This window comes from Homarus americanus, unplaced genomic scaffold (assembly GCF_018991925.1).
Source record: "Homarus americanus isolate GMGI-L3 unplaced genomic scaffold, GMGI_Hamer_2.0 scaffold21353, whole genome shotgun sequence".
In the NCBI taxonomy this organism is placed as follows: domain Eukaryota; kingdom Metazoa; phylum Arthropoda; class Malacostraca; order Decapoda; family Nephropidae; genus Homarus; species Homarus americanus.
In genome coordinates this window covers 830,606-848,680 of record NW_024754247.1, presented here as the reverse complement: position 1 = coordinate 848,680, position 18,075 = coordinate 830,606, and the positions used below count along the sequence as shown (strand labels likewise).

Here is an 18,075-nt window from a genome sequence, read left to right as displayed (position 1 = left end):
CACCGGGTCACCAACACTATCCTCTGGGCAGCTAGATAAAGCAAATGTAAATAGGATTTTTATTGATGACTGCCACCATTATGGTGGGCAAGGTGAGGCAGTAAATAGTGACGTTTATCGCGCGTGGTACAGTGGTCTGGAGGTAACCAGCCCTCAGTAAGTATGGTCATCCCGTGGTCGTGTTGCTCTCACACCAAACAGTTTTAAAACCCACTTCTTCAAAGAGGCCAACATTTTATCTCCGTCTAAATCGTTGAGAAGATCCTGTGGCATCCAATTGTCGCATTGAACCCCTTCCAACCCGCAAGCGAGCGTCCAACATGCCACCAGTAATCAGAAGGGAACGTTAAGAATTAACCAATCAGAACTGGCTGTAGGTGAATGCCGGCCAATCATCGCACGGGAAACTTTCAAACAAACCAATGTAGTGTGGGTTGACGAGCAGGGCAGGTGCGGGCGGTGGCAGGCGGCTCTGGTCGCTATATGTAACAGTCGATGAGGAATATATTTTATGTCTCCTGCATAAAATACGCCCGACAGTTGCAGCGTGGGAGGTGTGAGGCCGCGACGCTCCCCCTCGTAAAACACTCACTCCTGCCTCTTTTTCCCGCCCGTGGAAATCACCAGTAAAATACATCTCCATGTTGGTGCCTCGCCTCGTTTAACACGTCTGTTTTCTCCGTCATGACTCTCTCCTGTGAGACTAATTATCAGCTACAATATTATCTCAAAATACGATATTTAAGAAGAGGAGTGAGGCGCCAGTGTGTTTCTTGGCCGGGAGCCACTCAGGTACACCCAGGCTAAGTGGAAACTCCAATTAACATGTCTTATTTCTCCCTTGATTATAGCGGGTCAGCACTTCTCCCCTCGCCTCTTACTTTTACTCACCATTTCTACCTCCCTCTTTAATTTACTCTATATCTAAATCTCTTTTCACCTCCCCTCCCCCTTTCTCGCTCTCTACCTCCTCTCTCCCCGTCTCCTCCTCCTCTGAGTGGTGTACTTGATCAATGTACACGTCGCCGACTTCTACATTTGAGGAAAGTTCGGGGTTTTTTTTTTCCCCCACTGTTCTTACCACCAGGCCAGTGAGCGAGGTATATGCCGTCTCATCCCAGGGAAAAAGCGTTACCTAAGATACTCTAGAAAACTTGAGTTAAAGAAACGCTACGTGACAGGTGATCCCTTATGATATATTATGTCTCTTTTTAAGCGTGGGTGAAAAGCTAAGACTACAGAAACACACGTAATAAGTCTGTCATGGGTGTATAATTATCAATATGACAGCCTTAACTAGTCACTTAGGAGGTTCACAGTTAACAACCTACTTTTTTTGGAACCGTGTGTGTGTGGGGGGTACAGAAGATCTAGGAGTTTGTATCCTTAACCCAATGATAAATGTTTGTTTTTACATTGTTCAGAGGTCACCTTATAGCTGTATAGTTAACATTGACTCGAGTGATTTCTGGATGCATAGACAGTCACAAGTTAGTACTAAGGTCTCCTGTACACACACACACACACACACACACACACACACACACACACCTTAACCCCAGGCTGCCAATATCACACAGGTACTGAACAAATCGACGGCTTAGAGTGCACCTGCCATTACCTGCTTGCGGTTCACTTTTGAAATCTAACTAAATAAAAATGACCGCAGTGTAATATCTCAAGTGCCAACAGTGACTTAAGTACCGGGTGACACGTACAGTACTTCACGATCTTGATTTTGTCCGATTGTAGTTGATTTTATTTTTCTTCTTCCTGGGGCCACCTCTCTCTCTCTCTCTCTCTCTCTCTCTCTCTCTCTCTAGTTGGTTCATTCAGGATCCTTCACGCTGTCACATGAGAGTTTGGGGATCCTTTGAAGCGATTCTCTCATACGCGCGTTAAAAAAGAATTCAATCTCACCCACCTGTGCACTTGTACCCACGCCAACACCTGACCAGTTCATGTCCACAGCTGAAAACACACACACACACACACACACACACACACACAAAGGGAAACACGGCAAAATTTATACACGTTCACATACGCGCACAGAATTGTTTACCCATTCACAGAAACAGACACATCCAAACACACACATCTTTACACAGACATAAAAATGACGGTCATAGTCCTCCTCCTTCTCTGTCACCTCCTCCTCCACCTCCTCCTCCTGGGGTCCAGACTAACGTGTGTTGTATCTTACAGGAGCGGCACCTGGGGGCTGAGCCAGATGCAGGGAGGACAGATCGGGGGCTACACCCAGAACCCCCGCGGCCATACACCCCATTCCTACACCTACCCCCAGATGAACCAGGTAAGACACACACACACACACACGAGTCATCATAAACACCTGGCATGAGAGAATGTCACCGAGGCTAACAACACCTGCTGCAACATGTTACTAACAACACCTGCGGCAACATGTTACTAACAACACCTGCGGCAACATGTTACTAGCAACACCTGCGGTAACATGTTACTAACAACACCTGCGGCAACATGTCACTAACAACACCTGCGGCAACATATCACTAACAACATCTACGGTAACAAATCACTAACAACACCTACGGCAACATGTTACTAGCAACACCTGCGGTAACATGTTACTAACAACACCTGCGGTAACATGTTACTAACACCACCTACGGCAACAGGTTACTAACAACACCTACGGCAACATGTCACTAACATCACCTGCGGTAACATGTCATTAACAACACCTGCGGTAACATGTCACTAACAACACCTGCGGTAACATGTCACTAACAACACCTGCAGTAACATGTCACTAACAACACCTGCGGTAACATGTCACTAACAACACCTGCGGTAACATGTCACTAACAACACCTGCGGTAACATGTCACTAACAACACCTGCGGTAACATGTCAACACCTCACTAACAACACCTGCGGTAACATGTAACAACACCTGCGGTAACAACACCTGTCACTAACAACATGCGGCAACGATAACAACATCTGCGGTAGCATGTCACTAACAACATCTGCGGTAACATGTCACTAACAAAACCTGCGGCAACATATTACTAACAACACCTGTAACGTCACTAACAACACCTGCGGCAACGTCACTAACAACACCTGCGGTAACATGTCACTTACAACATCTGCGGTAACATGTCACTAACAACATCTGCGGTAACATGTCACTTACAACACCTGCGGCAACATGTCACTAACAACACCTGCGGCAACATGTCACTAACAACACCTGCGGTAACATGTCACTAACAACACCTGCGGCAACATGTCACTAACAACACCTGCGGTAACATGTCACTAACAACACCTGCGGTAACATGTCACTAACAACACCTGCAGTAACATGTCACTAACAACACCTGCGGTAACACGTCACTAACAACACCTGCGGTAACATGTCACTAACAACACCTGCGGTAACATGTCACTAACAACACCTCCGGTAACATGTCACTAACAACACCTGCGGTAACAAATCACTATCAACATCTTCGATAGGGCTAATGAGCAACTTATAGGGGATGATATATGCAGGGCGTCCAGACATAGCAAAGTCTGTATCTGGGCGACCTTAACTTTAGTAAAATAGATTGGACCGACCTTTCGGGTAACTCAGAATCAGAGAATTTTCTTAAAACAGTTCAGGACTGTTTCCTAAGTCAACATATAGCCGGGGAAATAGTATACTAGATTTAGTTTTGTCAACAGAGTTAACCTCATTAGTCCTGTCGACGTGGGGAACGAACTAGCTAACAGTGATCACAAAGAAGTGAAATTCAAAGTAGAACTAAATGTCAGTTGCCAATAGGCCTGCTGCAGTTTCCTTCATTCTTATGTTTTTTGTTCTTATTTAAAAAGGGCAAACTTTGATAGGTTGAAAGGGCAGCTGAGAGAAGGGTATTACGTTTGGGGGTGAATTACATGACATCACGAGAGGGTATAAATAACATGACTTATGTACCCACAGAGGGTGACCTCACTTTACCAGGTAACCTGACAACAATAACCTCATAAAATATGACCACTGAGGTTGGCCTGGCCACGAGATATGTTGACGAGTTCCATGACAATTTAAATAATGAGCTACTTAACGCACAAAGGCAGAACATACCATACAGAACATAAGAACACAAGAACATAAGAATGGAGGAAACTGCAGCGGGTCTATTGGCCCATACTGGGCAGTCCCGTTTACACCCAACCCCTATTGCTCATATAAGCATCCAACCTATGTTTGAAGCTATTCAGCGTATTCGAGTTAATGATGATATTTGGTAACTTGTTCCATTCATCCACTACTCTGTTTTCAAACCAGTGTTTACCTATTTCACGCCTAAATATAAATTTGTCTTATTTGAAACCATTGCTACGAGTTCGCTCCTGGTTGGATAGTTTGAGTACCTTTGTAATGTCCCCTTTGTTTAGCAATGACTTCCACTTATACACCTCTATCAGGTCGCCCCTCGCTCTACTGTACATCTCTCGAGGGAGTGCAAATTAAGATGCTTTAACCTGTCTCTATACTCAAGGTTCCTAATGCCCGGGATTAGTCTTGTCATTCTCCTCTGAATTCTTTCCAATGATTCTATATCCATCCTGTAATACGGTGACCAGAACTGAACTGCGTAATCCAGGTGTGGTCTCACAAGCGCAAGATACAGTTTTAGGATGACCTCGCTAGTCTTGTAACTAACACTCCTTTGTATGAACCCAAGTACTTTATTAGCCTTGTTACGAGCAAAAACACATTGTTTACTTGGCTTAAGGTTCCTACTTATCATTACTCCTAAATTTCTCTCGCAGTCGGATTTCTCAATGGCATCGTTGTTCATCTGGTATCTGGTTTCCCTGTTTACATCTCCTATACTGAGTACTTTACATTTGTCCACGTTGAATTTAAAACTCAGATCAAATAACAATGACCCCAAATGTATAAATAATTATTTAAAGAACGTTATTGACGTTTACCTCAGAGATTATTATAGAGTATTGACCAATAGGGTTAAGACCGAAATAAGAAAAGCAAAGAGGAATAATGAACTGAAGGTAACAAGAGAGGCGAAGTCAAACCCCAAGGGATTCTTCCAAATGTATCAAACTAAAACACGAGACAAGACTGGAACAATGCAGTCAGGTACCAGCAAGCTAACTGGTAACGAAGGAGGAATGAAAAATAATCTGAACAGATGTTTTTCATAAATTTTCACCACCGAAAATTTAAACATGACACCCGAGGCACCGACTATATACAAAGAGAGTGAGGAATATAGATTAAGCCAGATAATAGCCAATAGCAACGATGTTAGTAAACAAACAGATATTTTCCATCCAGAGTATTAAAGGAAAGTAAAGAAGAACTCAGTATACCCGTAGCAAACTTTTTTATCATGTCATTAAAAACCGGTGTAGTACCAGAATCGTTGAGTATAGCGAAAGTGATACCGATTTTCAAGAAGGGAGATAGATCAATATCCTCAAACTACCATCCAGTTAGTTTTACCTCAATTGTAGGCAAATTACTCTAAGCAATAATTTTAAATCAGTGGATGACAGACACGATTATGATGTGGTTTACCTCGACTTTAGCAAAGCCTTCGACAGAGTCGTCCCATGAAAGACTAATACGAAAAGTGGAGGTTCGTGGAATTGGAAAAGATATTCTAAATTGGATTAGGGCGTGGTTACAGGACAGGAAACAGATAATAAGCATTATTGGCACTAAATCCGATTAGGGTAACGTCACTAGTGGAGTACCCCAAAGCTCAGGACTTGGACCATCACTATTTATTATAGTCATAAACGTCATAGATATAGGCGTAGTCAGCAACATACGTAAATTTGCTGACGACACTAAAATAGGGCGTGTATTTAAATTTGAAGAGGACTCCGCAAAACTACAGGAAGATGTGAACAAATTTTTCACATGGTCTGAAAAACGGCAGATGAAATTAATGTGTACAAATACAAAATACTTAGCCTAGGAGATGTAAACAGAGAAACCAGGTATCAGATGAACAACGTTGATATAGAGAAATCCGAATGTGATAAAGATTTAGGGGGAATGCTAAGTAGGAATCTTAAACCAAGACAGCAATGTGTATTTGCTCGAAACAAGGCTAACAAAGTACTTGGGTTAATTCAAAGGAGTGTAAATTACAAGACTAGCGAGGTTATCCTAAAATTACTCTTGCGATTGTGAGACCTCACTTGGATTATGCGGTTCTGTTTTAGTCACAGTACTACAGGAGGATGACAAGACTAATCCCGGGTATTAGGAACCTTGAGTATAGAGACATTAAAGCATCTGAATTTGCACTCCCTCGAGAGACGTAAGAGTGAGGGGCGATATGATCGAGGTATGTAAATGAAAGTCAGGTTTAAACAAAGGTGAAATAACAAAGGTACTTAAACTATCCAACCAGGAGGGAACTCGTAGCATCGGTTTTAAAATAAGCAAATTTAGATTTAGACGTGAGATAGGTAAATATTGGTTTGGAAATAGAGTAGTGGATGAGTGGAACAAGTTACCAAACATCATTTTTAACTCGAACACGCTGGTCAGCTTCAAATATAGGCCGGACGGACATATGAGCGATAAGGGTTGGGTGTAAATGGGACTGCCCAGTATGGGCCAATAGGCCCGTTGCAGTTTCCTCCATTCTTATGTTCTTATCAACACCTGCAGCAACTTTTCACTAACACTACTTCTATTTTGCAGCTGCAGGGACAGATGCAGCTGAGTGGAGGTTACCAGCAGCTGAGCGGGTCTCTAGGGCCAGCGGCACTCGGTACAGCACCATTGCCGTCAGGTGAGTACCGCGTCACCCATCTGCCCTCAGGTGGGTACTGCGTCACCCATCTGCCCTCAGGTGTGTGCCACGTCACCCATCTGCCCTCAGGTGAGTACCGTGTCACCCATCTGCCCTCAGGTGTGTACCACGTCACCCATCTGCCCTCAGGTGAGTACCGTGTCAGCCATCTACCCTCAGGTGAGTACCCCGTCACCCATCTGCTCTCAGGTTAGTACCACGTCACCAATCTGCCCTCTGGTGTGTTTCACGTCACCCACCTGCCCTCAGGTGAGTACCACGTCACCAATAATAATAATAATAATGATTAACGGTTTATTGAAAAAGTTCTGCAGCCCGAAGGCTGAAAATATACATTGAGCAATAGGGGTTGGGTGTAAATGGGACTGCCCAGTATGGATCAATAGGCCCGCTGCAGTTTCCTCCATTCTTATTTTCTTATGTGACATAAATGACTTATTACATACATTGGTGGTTTAACAAAAGCCTTCATTTGAGAACGGTAAAGGAACATACAGTGAACATTCAGATTAATGTTTACAGTGGAGGTCACGTAGATCATGTGCGCTGAGGTGTTAAACAGCAGACAGTAGTGTAGTAACTCACTCACAGGTGGTTTTATGAGGAACCTCGTAGTAGTTACCTCACAGATGGTGTTATGAGGGGCTTGACATGGTGTAGTAATTCCCTCACAGATGGCGTTAGGAGGGGCCTGATGTGGTGTAGTAATTCCCTCACAGATGGCGTTATGAGGGGCCTGATGTGGTGTAGTAATTCCCTCATGGGTGTGTTATGAGGGGCATCATGTGGTGTAATTCCCTCACAGATGGTGTTATGAGGGACCTGATGTGGTGTAGTAATTCCCTCACAGAAGGTGTTATGAGGGGCCTCACATGGTGTAGTAATTCCCTCACAAATGGTGTTATGAGGGACCTGGCGTGGTGTAGTAATTCCCTCACAGATGGTGTTATGAGGGGCCTGATGTGGTGTAGTAATTCCCTCACTGATGGTGTTATGAGGGACCTGGCGTGGTGTAGTAATTCCATCGCAGATGGTGTTATGAGGGGCCTCACGTGGTATAGTAATTCCCTCACAGATAGTATTATGAGGAACCTCACATGATGCTGTAGCAACTCATTCATTACGTGGTGTCATAGCATCATGGGGACGCCACGTTGTCTGATGTCCCAGGCCTCCCTATAGTGGACGGATTAACACATAGCTGGTGTTGTTGAGTCTCAGGGGCAGTTATCACTGGGTACCTGGGACCTCACTGTGTGAAGGTTAGCTTGGGTACGACTCATCTGTTACTGATGAGTTGTTTTTCACTGACTTAAGCACTGTTCACCACTATTCAACACTGGTTCCATTCCTTTCCTAAATGAAATAGTAACTTCTGGCGAGAACTTGTTGATATTCCGGTGGGGAGGAGGGTTCGGGAGAGGGAAATGGTATGGGCCAACATAACAGTTGACCTGTTTTAGCTGTGGTATGATATCAAACTATCTCACTTGTTAACACTTGCCTGAACGAGAGTAGGTTAGTCGCTGGTACCTTTGATGCAGCTGAGTGAGATATCAGGTAACCTCACGGCATGTCACCTTTGATACAGTCCTAGATTGGTTGAGAGTTGAAATCGTCACAGCTGTCCTGGGTTGTACTTGTAATTATTTTAACTAGTAAGTTAAACAAGACACACAGGTACTGTTCTCTTCACTTGTTGTTCCTTGGTTTAATGTAAACACACGTGGTGATTTTCTAGTTATATTGGGTTGTAATGTCTCTCGACACTATTTTAAGGCATCGTGCCGGGCTGTGAGCTGGTGAGAACTGTGCTGTACTCTCTTGAGTCTGGTGCCTGGTGGTTGGAGATAAACCACACTTCAACACGGACATTATCTAAACCAGGGGTGTCGAACATGCGGCCCGACACACTCTTACATGCGGCCCGCGGCCCATTTGCTGCTCCAGCCGCACCTTGAGGAGCTAAAACTAAATAGTGAGTGTATCCCTCAGCTGAATAAACTAGTCCGCTGTTTCCTAGAACAATATACTCAATCAACATCACCAATGAGCTCCAGTGTGATTCTGTGTTGAGGAACAAATTTTCGAGTGTTGTTGATGGCACATTTTATCAATATTTTGGACCAAATTATCCCAGGATTAAATGTTTTGTCTCAAAGATTATGTCAATGTTCGGAAGTACATCTGTCTGTGAACAACTCTTTTCTGTGATGAACTTGAACAAGTCTCGGCTTCGGTCTCAACTTACTGGTGTGCACCTTAATTCAATACTGAAGGTTGCTACAGCTCAGTCGTTAGTGCCAAACTTTGATGCACTGGTCCATACCAAGAGGTGCCAATTATGAGGAAGCAGCAGTAGCAAACAATAAGATTGATCAAGGTAAGTAAACACTTGATTTGTTTGTTTTTAAGGGTTTTGCACGAGGGCAGACTAAATCCACCTTTCTTATTTTGTCGTACTACTCACCTATGAGGTGATTGCGAAGTGCTCATAATTATGTTACTTGGCCCGCATACTGTGTACTCATATTAAATCTGGCCCGCCTTGGCAAATGAGTTTGACACCCCTGATCTAAACAGCCTACCACACACTGAGGGTTAATTCTGTAGATTTATGGGCTGTACGCCCGAGAAGGTGTGACAGAACAAATGCTTATGTAGCTGTATGCTCAATAGTCTGGGTGATAGAATATATATAATGAATATACGACCTTAGCCCATATTTATATAATATTAATGTGATAGAGGCTAATACAGGCCTGGCTTCTGCCAGAGCAGCGCCAAGTACGTCATGACCCTTCGGTGGTCAAGGATGAAATGTCGAATCTGCTCTCTGGTGTGTTCCACGTCACCCATCTGCCCTCTGGTGGTCACCGCGTCATCCAGGATAGCCAGCTGAGTGCTGATGGCCTCGGAGTGATGGTCACGTGGTTAGTGGCCATTATTAGTTTTACACTGGTCATATGATTAGTGGTATTAACTGGCCATGTTGTACAAGGTGTGATTAGTACTTAACTAGACTTCGTAAATGTAAACTCTACGTCGTATTCAGGAGCTCCTTAGTGTTGGTCTTCCCAGTACTTGGCCAGTTTTTTCTTGAAGATCAAAACGTTTGGAGAAGCTCAGGGAAGCGGTTCCAATTGACAACAATATAGTGAAAAACATTTTGAACATGTGGATAAACTTTTGTCTCACAGTTGACAGGTACCAGACGTGCTTTCAAACACACCTGCTCTCAGACACACCTGCACTCAGATACACCTGCTCTCAGACACACCTGCACTCAGATACACCTGCTCTCACACACACCTGCACTCAGATACACCTGCTCTCACACACACCTGCTCTCAGACCACCTGTTCTCAAACAAACTTGCTCTCAGGCATATCTCAGCTATAAAAAAATATACGATAATTCATTTCCTGTAACCATGTGTTAAGAGAAGTCAGTTATGGTAGAATCTCAAATGAAACTCTATGTCCTTTTAGTCGTTTTATCACACCAGTTATTTGCATTATTATGTCACCGATTGTGTAAAATCTTCGGCCTTCCTGTGATTAAGACGATCACTAATGAGCTAAATTCCCCGGCAGGAGCTCTGGGATCAGGTCTCCCCAGCCACCTAAGCGGGGGACTTCTGGGGGGTTCCTCGCCCTCTATATCTTCCCCCGGCACCACCCCCGGTTCCCTGGGGTCAGCTCCTCCCCTGTGGACATCTGGTTCGGGGTCCAGCTTGGCCTCGGGGCTTGGGGCGAGCAGCTTCCTGGGGTCAGGTGGCAGTCTAGGGTCGCCCTCCACGGCGCCCCTTCAGCCCTCCTTCGGTAAGTCACTACTGGGAACTCTCACTGATCATCACTACTGAGGACAGGACTGCCACGCCTCCATCATCACTGCTATAATTTTATACTTCTTGTCCTTCCTACTGTGGTAGATATTCGTTCGTCCTCATGTGTTCCATCAATGTTGCTTCAGGGTTGAACATTTACAGGTTATCATGGCGCTATGTACTGGTGGCCGTGAGTGTGTGATTGTCTAAATGTTAATCATGTATTTGTGGGACTTAAAACTCAATGCATAATGCACTAATATTCACTTGGGTTGAGGAGGTTAGGTTAGTTGAAACCCTTTTTGTTTTAAGGTTCACTTCAACGGGTTCACAGTTCGGTATGAGACTACGTAATTTTTTCCACAGATTCGTTATCAAAGACACACACAGGACCTGGGCAGTACAACACGCACTACTTTCCTCCCTCAGGTGGCGGCGGCGGAGGAGGGTACGGCTCGGGACTAGGGGCTTCAAGACGCCAGGGAGAAACACCCAACACCTCCCAGCTTACCTCCCTCTCCTACTACCCCTACTGGCCAGACTCTAAGCTCTAACAGGTAAGTGCCTCTGCCAACTCTACTAATGGCTAGAATCTAAGCTCGTAAGTGTTATTCTCCCCATATTCACTGCCACATGCAACGGATCACTGCTAATGTGTACTGTGACCGACCTGGCCTTACGTGGCTTCCTGAAGAAAACAATATGAAAACCGCTTATATCTATCTGACGTGCGAAGACTTCCCGTTAGTGAGAAGGGAAAGAATATCCCATAAGCCTGAAGACCCACGAGAAGCAGCGCGTATACAGCACTTTGGATACTGAACATGGATAAACAAGGCGGGAATGTTGGTGGTACTGCATTCGACAGCCTTCATTTCCCCATCAGAAGAGTTAGGTGTTATGGTGACTTACATGACAGCGCTATCTTATCATTACCTAAGCTAACACCCCGACCAAGCCTAACCTAACTTAACCAAGATGGCCAAGAAGGGTCATTGATTGCGTTAAGTGAGACTGGTAGATAAAAAAAATCCTCTCGCTCGTTAAACATTGTATCAGTCAGGTCATGAGATGGATAACATGGTGTTGAGAAAAGCTCACCAGTACCTGTTGTGTTATTGTGTTGTCTTGTTTGCTGTTGTGTTGTGTTGTGTCGTGTTCAACCTGCCCCTGGTTCAGACACACCTCCACCATCCATCCAGGTTAACGATACTACCCTCTCTAATTTTACCCACTTTCAGTATCTCGGCTCCCAGCTGTCCACCACCGCGGACATCGATGAAGAGATTCAGCATCGGATCAGATGTGCATCTCAAGCCTTTGGCAGACTCCGAAACCGTGACTTCAGCTGTAGGGAGCTGAAATTATCTGCAAAGTTACACGTATATCGAGCAGTGGTCCTCCCCACCCTGCTATATGGCAGTGAGACATGGGTCACATACAGGGGGCACCTCAAGGCACTTGAAGACTTACACCGGCGTAGTCTACATTCCATCCTCCGAGTTCGCTGGGAAGACAAGAGAACAAATGCCAGTATTTTCGCTGACACCAACTGTAGGAGCATCGAGGCTACCATTATCCATGAACAACTACGCTGGACTGGCCATGTTACCCGCATGGGCGACAGTAGACTGCCAAAGCAGCTACTTTACAGTCACCTAACGAATAGTAAGCGTAACGCTGGCGGGCGACTGAAAAGGTATAAGGAAAGTCTTAAGACACACCTGAAAAAGTGCCAAATCGACCCCCTCACCTGGGAGACGATCACTCCACACCGTAATGCTTGGAGGAACACCACAGAAGAAGAAGAAGGTGTCAATACTTTCGAGTTAGCCCGACTACATAACGAGGCAGACAAGCGCCAACGCCGGAAAGACGCTGTCGCCGCCCCTCCCGCACTAGATGTAGCCCCCCACATGTGCAACATCTGTGATAAACCCTGCCGGTCCTGTATCGGCCTCTTTAATCACCTCAAAACTCACCAATGAAGGTAACATCCTTAATAACTCATATCATTGTTTCATAGCTGGATGATCGTCATACTTGATTCCGAGTGACAGCAAACTAGTAGTAGTGTGTTGTGTTGTGTTGCAGTGTGTCGTGTTGTGTTGTTTCGTGTCGCGTCGTGTGTCGTGTCGTGTCATGTTGAGGGTAGTTTAGTTGGTAGCCACACTAACGTCGTTCTCCAATTAATAATAAGTCGACATGAATTGAAATCCATCAAAATTGAAAAAAATGGGCAATTTCAAGACTCCGGGAACCAAAAACTGTAGCACGGGAAGTAGTAAGTGAAAAAGGGAAGGAGGAAGCTGTTGTGGTACGTTGCTGGGTCTTTATCGTGGTGCTGTCTCAACGATCTAATCAATATAGATAAATATACATAGGAAGTTTCCATAATTATCCGCATCGTTGTGTGGCGTCAGCGAAGAATGGAAGCGGTAGAGTCGAGGTATATAAGCTGTCAGGACGCTACACAATGACTGCACACGGGATGAGCTATATCAATGTCTGGTGTCTGCGTCAGAGAAATCACCTGACGTGTTGCATGAATATAAACTCAATAGGAGATATTTCAAAGACCATAGATCATTAAAAACAAACTTACTGTCAGGTTTACTGTAGACACAACTAACGTGTAGTAGTGAGCTGGTGGAGTAGGTGACACGCACAGTAGAGTCAGGGCACAACAGTAGAGTCAGGACACAACAGTAGAGTCAGGACACAACAGTAGACTCAGGACACAACAGTAGCATCAGGACAACAGTAGAGTCAGCATACAACAGTAGAGTCAGGACACAACAGTAGAGTTTTTGTAATGGTCTACATATTGTATTAGTAGGTGACTCTACCTGACGAGCACTGTAACCTTTTCCTCGCTGAGTTTAATACAATAGTCCGGTTATGAGCAAAATTCCCTGGACACTATTGACAATACTTGGTAGAGGAAGATAGAGACTATAATGCAAGGTCAATCAGTTGTTGTTGTATTTGCTGTTGTTGTTGTTGTATTTGTTGTTGCTGCATCTTTTTGTAATATAACATTTCTTTGTTGTTATTGTGACAATCTATAATGAAAATCAACGTTCACTGCAGGGTATTAATAATCACATAATATGGTCCATAACATAACACCAAATATTACAGTGTCCAGGCAATTTTGGCAGCACCTGGACATATTCATATACACGATTGAGATGTCATAAATATCGCTCGACATCACTAACACTCAAGAGCATAACCCAGGTGTGATGTTTATAAAGCTTGAAGGAACTCCCGAAGCACCTAGACGAACGCTTCATTGAATGTAATCAACAAATGCAATCTTTATCGGTACTTAAAATGATTTCTACACCATGATCAGATGTGGACGTACGTGTGTGTGTGGGGGGGGGGGGCACACGAAGGAGGTTGAGGTGGTGGTCTTGGCGCACCTTCTGTAATGCTCGCTAAGCTCGTCCAGTAAGGGGTTCAACACTTGAGGAATCTTGTCCTCACTATTTATGATTCAATCGTCTATATTATACTATATTTGCTTATATACCTGACATTGCCAGGGTTTGTTTTTGACGAAGTAAAATTAACCAAAATGGGACCAGCCACATAACCTATGCCCGTCCTTGGCCATAATGAAGGTCTTATGTAAAAAAAAATAGCAGCACCAAATGTCAGTTCTCTGTGTTAAACACTGTTGTCGTTCACGGGAGGGGGGACACATTATGGTGGGGTATCCCCTCAACTTGACGTTCGTGAGCCTTATCGGCTCTATTTACATTAAAGCACCAATTTTCAGTTCAGTATCTTAAAAACCGTGGCCGTGCATTGCAAGGAAACAGAAAAAAATTAAAGTGTTTTTAATCAGGAGGTTCCACTTATGACCGACCACTGCTGCCAATCCCCAGAACATCCACCTTCGCGACATCCTTTGGGGGACATGTGTATCTCCAAGTCACATTTCAGCTTTCTGTCTTCAAGTCTGTAACCATACACAGCGAACAGCCACTCTGCCTTATATAATCAGAACATCATGTGAGTGGCATGTGATGACCACCACGGTAGCAGTACATGAATTGTATCTACGTCTGCAAAAATCAAAACCAATAAACCCGGAGATCTTAAATTAGATAATAAAATATTATATATCTTAGATTTACTCAAGTCAATTCGTTTTCCTATTTATGAGACTGGCTAACTAATCTAAATTCTGACTTTTATAATGCAAATCATGGGGGGCGCCGATGGTAAACGGTACCGCTCTTGCCTCGCAAGAGAGATGTCACGGGTTCGATTCCCGGGCCGATGGAAAAGTTGTTGGAGCTTCCAATAACTTGATGACTTAAAAACCATTGACTCTTCAGGCTTCTACGCCCTTAACTCATGAGACATAAAGGCAAGCATGAACTTAGCATGCTTCCCTGTTGGCCGCTGTAAACGCTTCTGCGCTTCACCTTACACAGGATGTAGGGGGGTGCCCAATAAAAAAAAATGGAAATCATGCTAAAAGCTAAAGTTGTTTTCCTTCTTTTTTCAGATCATGGACGTAAGTTATATCTTGAGGTAGAGGATGAGAGAAGCAGTACACACACGACGAGGATGGTCGCTCACGAAGAGAGGTAAGCTGTACGGCTACCTACCTGTCGACATCTGAGAGAGTGGAGGCGGCGCCTGCCGAGTGGTGAGGGGTTTACCAACTGGTCAGGTGAAGCTGGTGCCCGGGACAATTTCCTGGTCCCTCACACACACTTCCCTCAAGTCTGTGCCAACATACACACTCCTTTATCTACCTGGTAACAAGACTCGCACTCACCAGGTGATCGACCCAAGGATAAGGAGATATTTGGAAAAGTATTTATTTAAACGTGTTCGACAGAGACGACTGCTGCTTTAAACCTCACAAGTGTCATTTGGAGGCTTAATAGCAAGGTTAAGTAATAGTGGGTTTATCCTGTCAACTGAGGTACCGGTACATGGCAGAGTAACGGCCACCTTATATGACCAAATTTTTCTCTCGTACTACAGCCTTCTTCTTCAACCTCCTTCTAACGCAATCTGAAATTTGCCAATACCATCACACAGCACATCAGAGAGATTCAGACTGTGGTACTGAACGACCCTTAATACAGACGAGACACGCATGGGGGTCGTTTCTGGCACATCATTTACATCCTCCCAGCAAGTCTCAGACGGTCGGTGTCATCTACCAGAGGAACTCCAGAAAACTTAAACTAAACGATTGAAGAGACAAACAAAACAGTGCCGTATGTGATTGCACTGTCGTTCAAGGTCCCTTGAATGCTAAAGACGAACAGTGAACTAGTCAACTTGGCATATAACATTTTGGTAGGAGCAGTGAGGGTCACTGTCCACTTTCGCCCACATTTACTCTCCGTGAAGTGCCGTGACCTACAGGCTTCCATGAATGGAGGTCTGGAGGGCACGACAAAGGCAAGTGAATCGATGGTTACTCATTGTAGCAGAAAATAAACAATCCTTGCCACATTAACACAGACATATTTGTGTTCAGTGTTCATATAATCATAAAGTTCACTCGGCGCAAGAACACTTTGTTACCTAGCCATGTTTGGTGATTCAGAATATACTGTATTTAGTAGTTACTATTTCGTTTCTGACGCCATGTAAGAATGTCTTACATCCATTGTTATGAATGTAATTACTGTTGTTGTGTAATGTGTAAATTTGTCTGTTAAAAAATCCTAAACCGTATATTACACTCATACTTTGTTGTCCACGAACTAGTAGCAGAATGTATGATTAAGGTTCCATTCCTTATTAAAATTTAGAAAGTGACAAATACGTCCAGAGAATATACTGTACTGTGTGTTAACAGTTCCACTAACTGTTGTGAAAAGAATATTTTGTGAAGAGATGTTATCACTGTATCACCCATCATCTAAATAAACAAATCAGCAAAAACAATCCAGCAAACTGTGTTGGAACATTCAGCAGCACACACACACACACACATGCCGTCAAGTGAGTGACAGTGTGCCTAGAATCAAGTTCGTAGCTAGTACAGGGTCACACCAGGGCTCCGGTGATGATCCCTGGCCAGGTACAGGGTCACACCAGGGCTCCGGTGATGATCCCTGGCCAGGTACGGGGTCACACCAGGGCTCCGGTGATGATCCCTGGCCAGGTACGGGGTCACACCAGGGCTCCGGTGATGATCCCTGGCCAGGTACAGGGTCACACCAGGGCTCCGGTGATGATCCCTGGCCAGGTTACGGGGGTCACACCAGGGCTCCGGTGATGATCCCTGGCCAGGTATAGGGTCACACCAGGGCTCCGGTGATGATCCCTGGCCAGCCACAGGGTCACACCAAGGCTCGGTGATGATCCTGGCCAGGTTACAGGGGTCACACCAGGGCTCAGTGGTGTTCCTGGCCAGGCACGGGGTCACACCAGGGCTCCGGTGATGATCACTGGCTGAGCACAGGGGTCACACCAGGGCTCCAGTGATGATCACTGGCTAGGCACGGGGTCCAGGGCTCCAGTGATGATCACTGGCTAGGCACAGGGGTCACACCAGGGCTCGTGATGATCCCTGGCCAGCCACAGGGTCACACCAGGCTCCAGTGATGATCACTGGCTAGGCACGGTCACACCAGGGCTCCGGTGATGATCCCTGGCCAGGTGCAGGGGATCACACCAAGGCTCCAGTGATGATCCTGGCCAGGCACGGGGTCACACCAAGGCTCCGGTGATGATCACTGGCTAGGCACGGGGTCACACCAGGGCTCCGGTGGTGTTCCCTGGCCAGGCACGGGGTCACACCAAGGCTCCGGTGATGATCCCTGGCCAGCCACGGGGTCACACCAGGGCTCCGGTGATGATCCCTGGCCAGGCACGGGGTCACACCAGGGCTCCGGTGATGATCCCTGGCCAGGCACGGGGTCACAATTCCACTACGGTCTTTCATACAACCCGTGAGCCACCGTGTCTCGCGGGCACTGACTCCGCTGAGGAATACAAAATGTGTAGTTATTCAGAACAGTGCAATAGTTTAGCCTGTGCATCTCATCTTCCACTGTCTGTCAACTCTATTAATATGGAACTATTTCTTCAGGGACAGACAGAGGTTCAAGACCAGTTGTATATTATTTATATAGCAAAGTTCCCCCTCCCTCCCTCCCTCCCTCCCTTCCTTCCTTAGTCCTCCTCCTCCTCCTACACCTTCTCCTTTCCCTCCTCAGCCTCTCCCACACCGTAAGTAAGTTGTAACAGAACTAAGCGGTATAACATTGGTCTGTGTGTCAATATTTATCCAGTTTGGGACGAAATGAAAAGATAATAAAACAAAATAAAATAAATCAGTTTAAAACATACAATGTATTATTTAGATGAGGATGATGATGAGTGTAACCAGGTCTGACAACTGTATTC

General features: G+C 45.1%; 1 protein-coding gene across 1 annotated transcript in view; it reads left to right on the top strand.

Moving 5' to 3' along the window:
- LOC121855727 (forkhead box protein E4-like) overlaps positions 1–17,163 on the top strand; it is a 44,365-nt gene extending 27,202 nt beyond the window's left edge. Inside the window, exons 7-11 of the mRNA XM_042350822.1 lie at positions 2,209–2,317; positions 6,734–6,824; positions 10,442–10,669; positions 11,104–11,231; positions 15,203–17,163. Of these exons, the coding sequence (XP_042206756.1) occupies positions 2,209–2,317; positions 6,734–6,824; positions 10,442–10,669; positions 11,104–11,228 (553 nt within the window). The 3' untranslated portion in view covers positions 11,229–11,231; positions 15,203–17,163. The remainder of the gene's footprint in view (positions 1–2,208; positions 2,318–6,733; positions 6,825–10,441; positions 10,670–11,103; positions 11,232–15,202) is intronic.
- Positions 17,164–18,075: the final 912 nt, after the last annotated feature.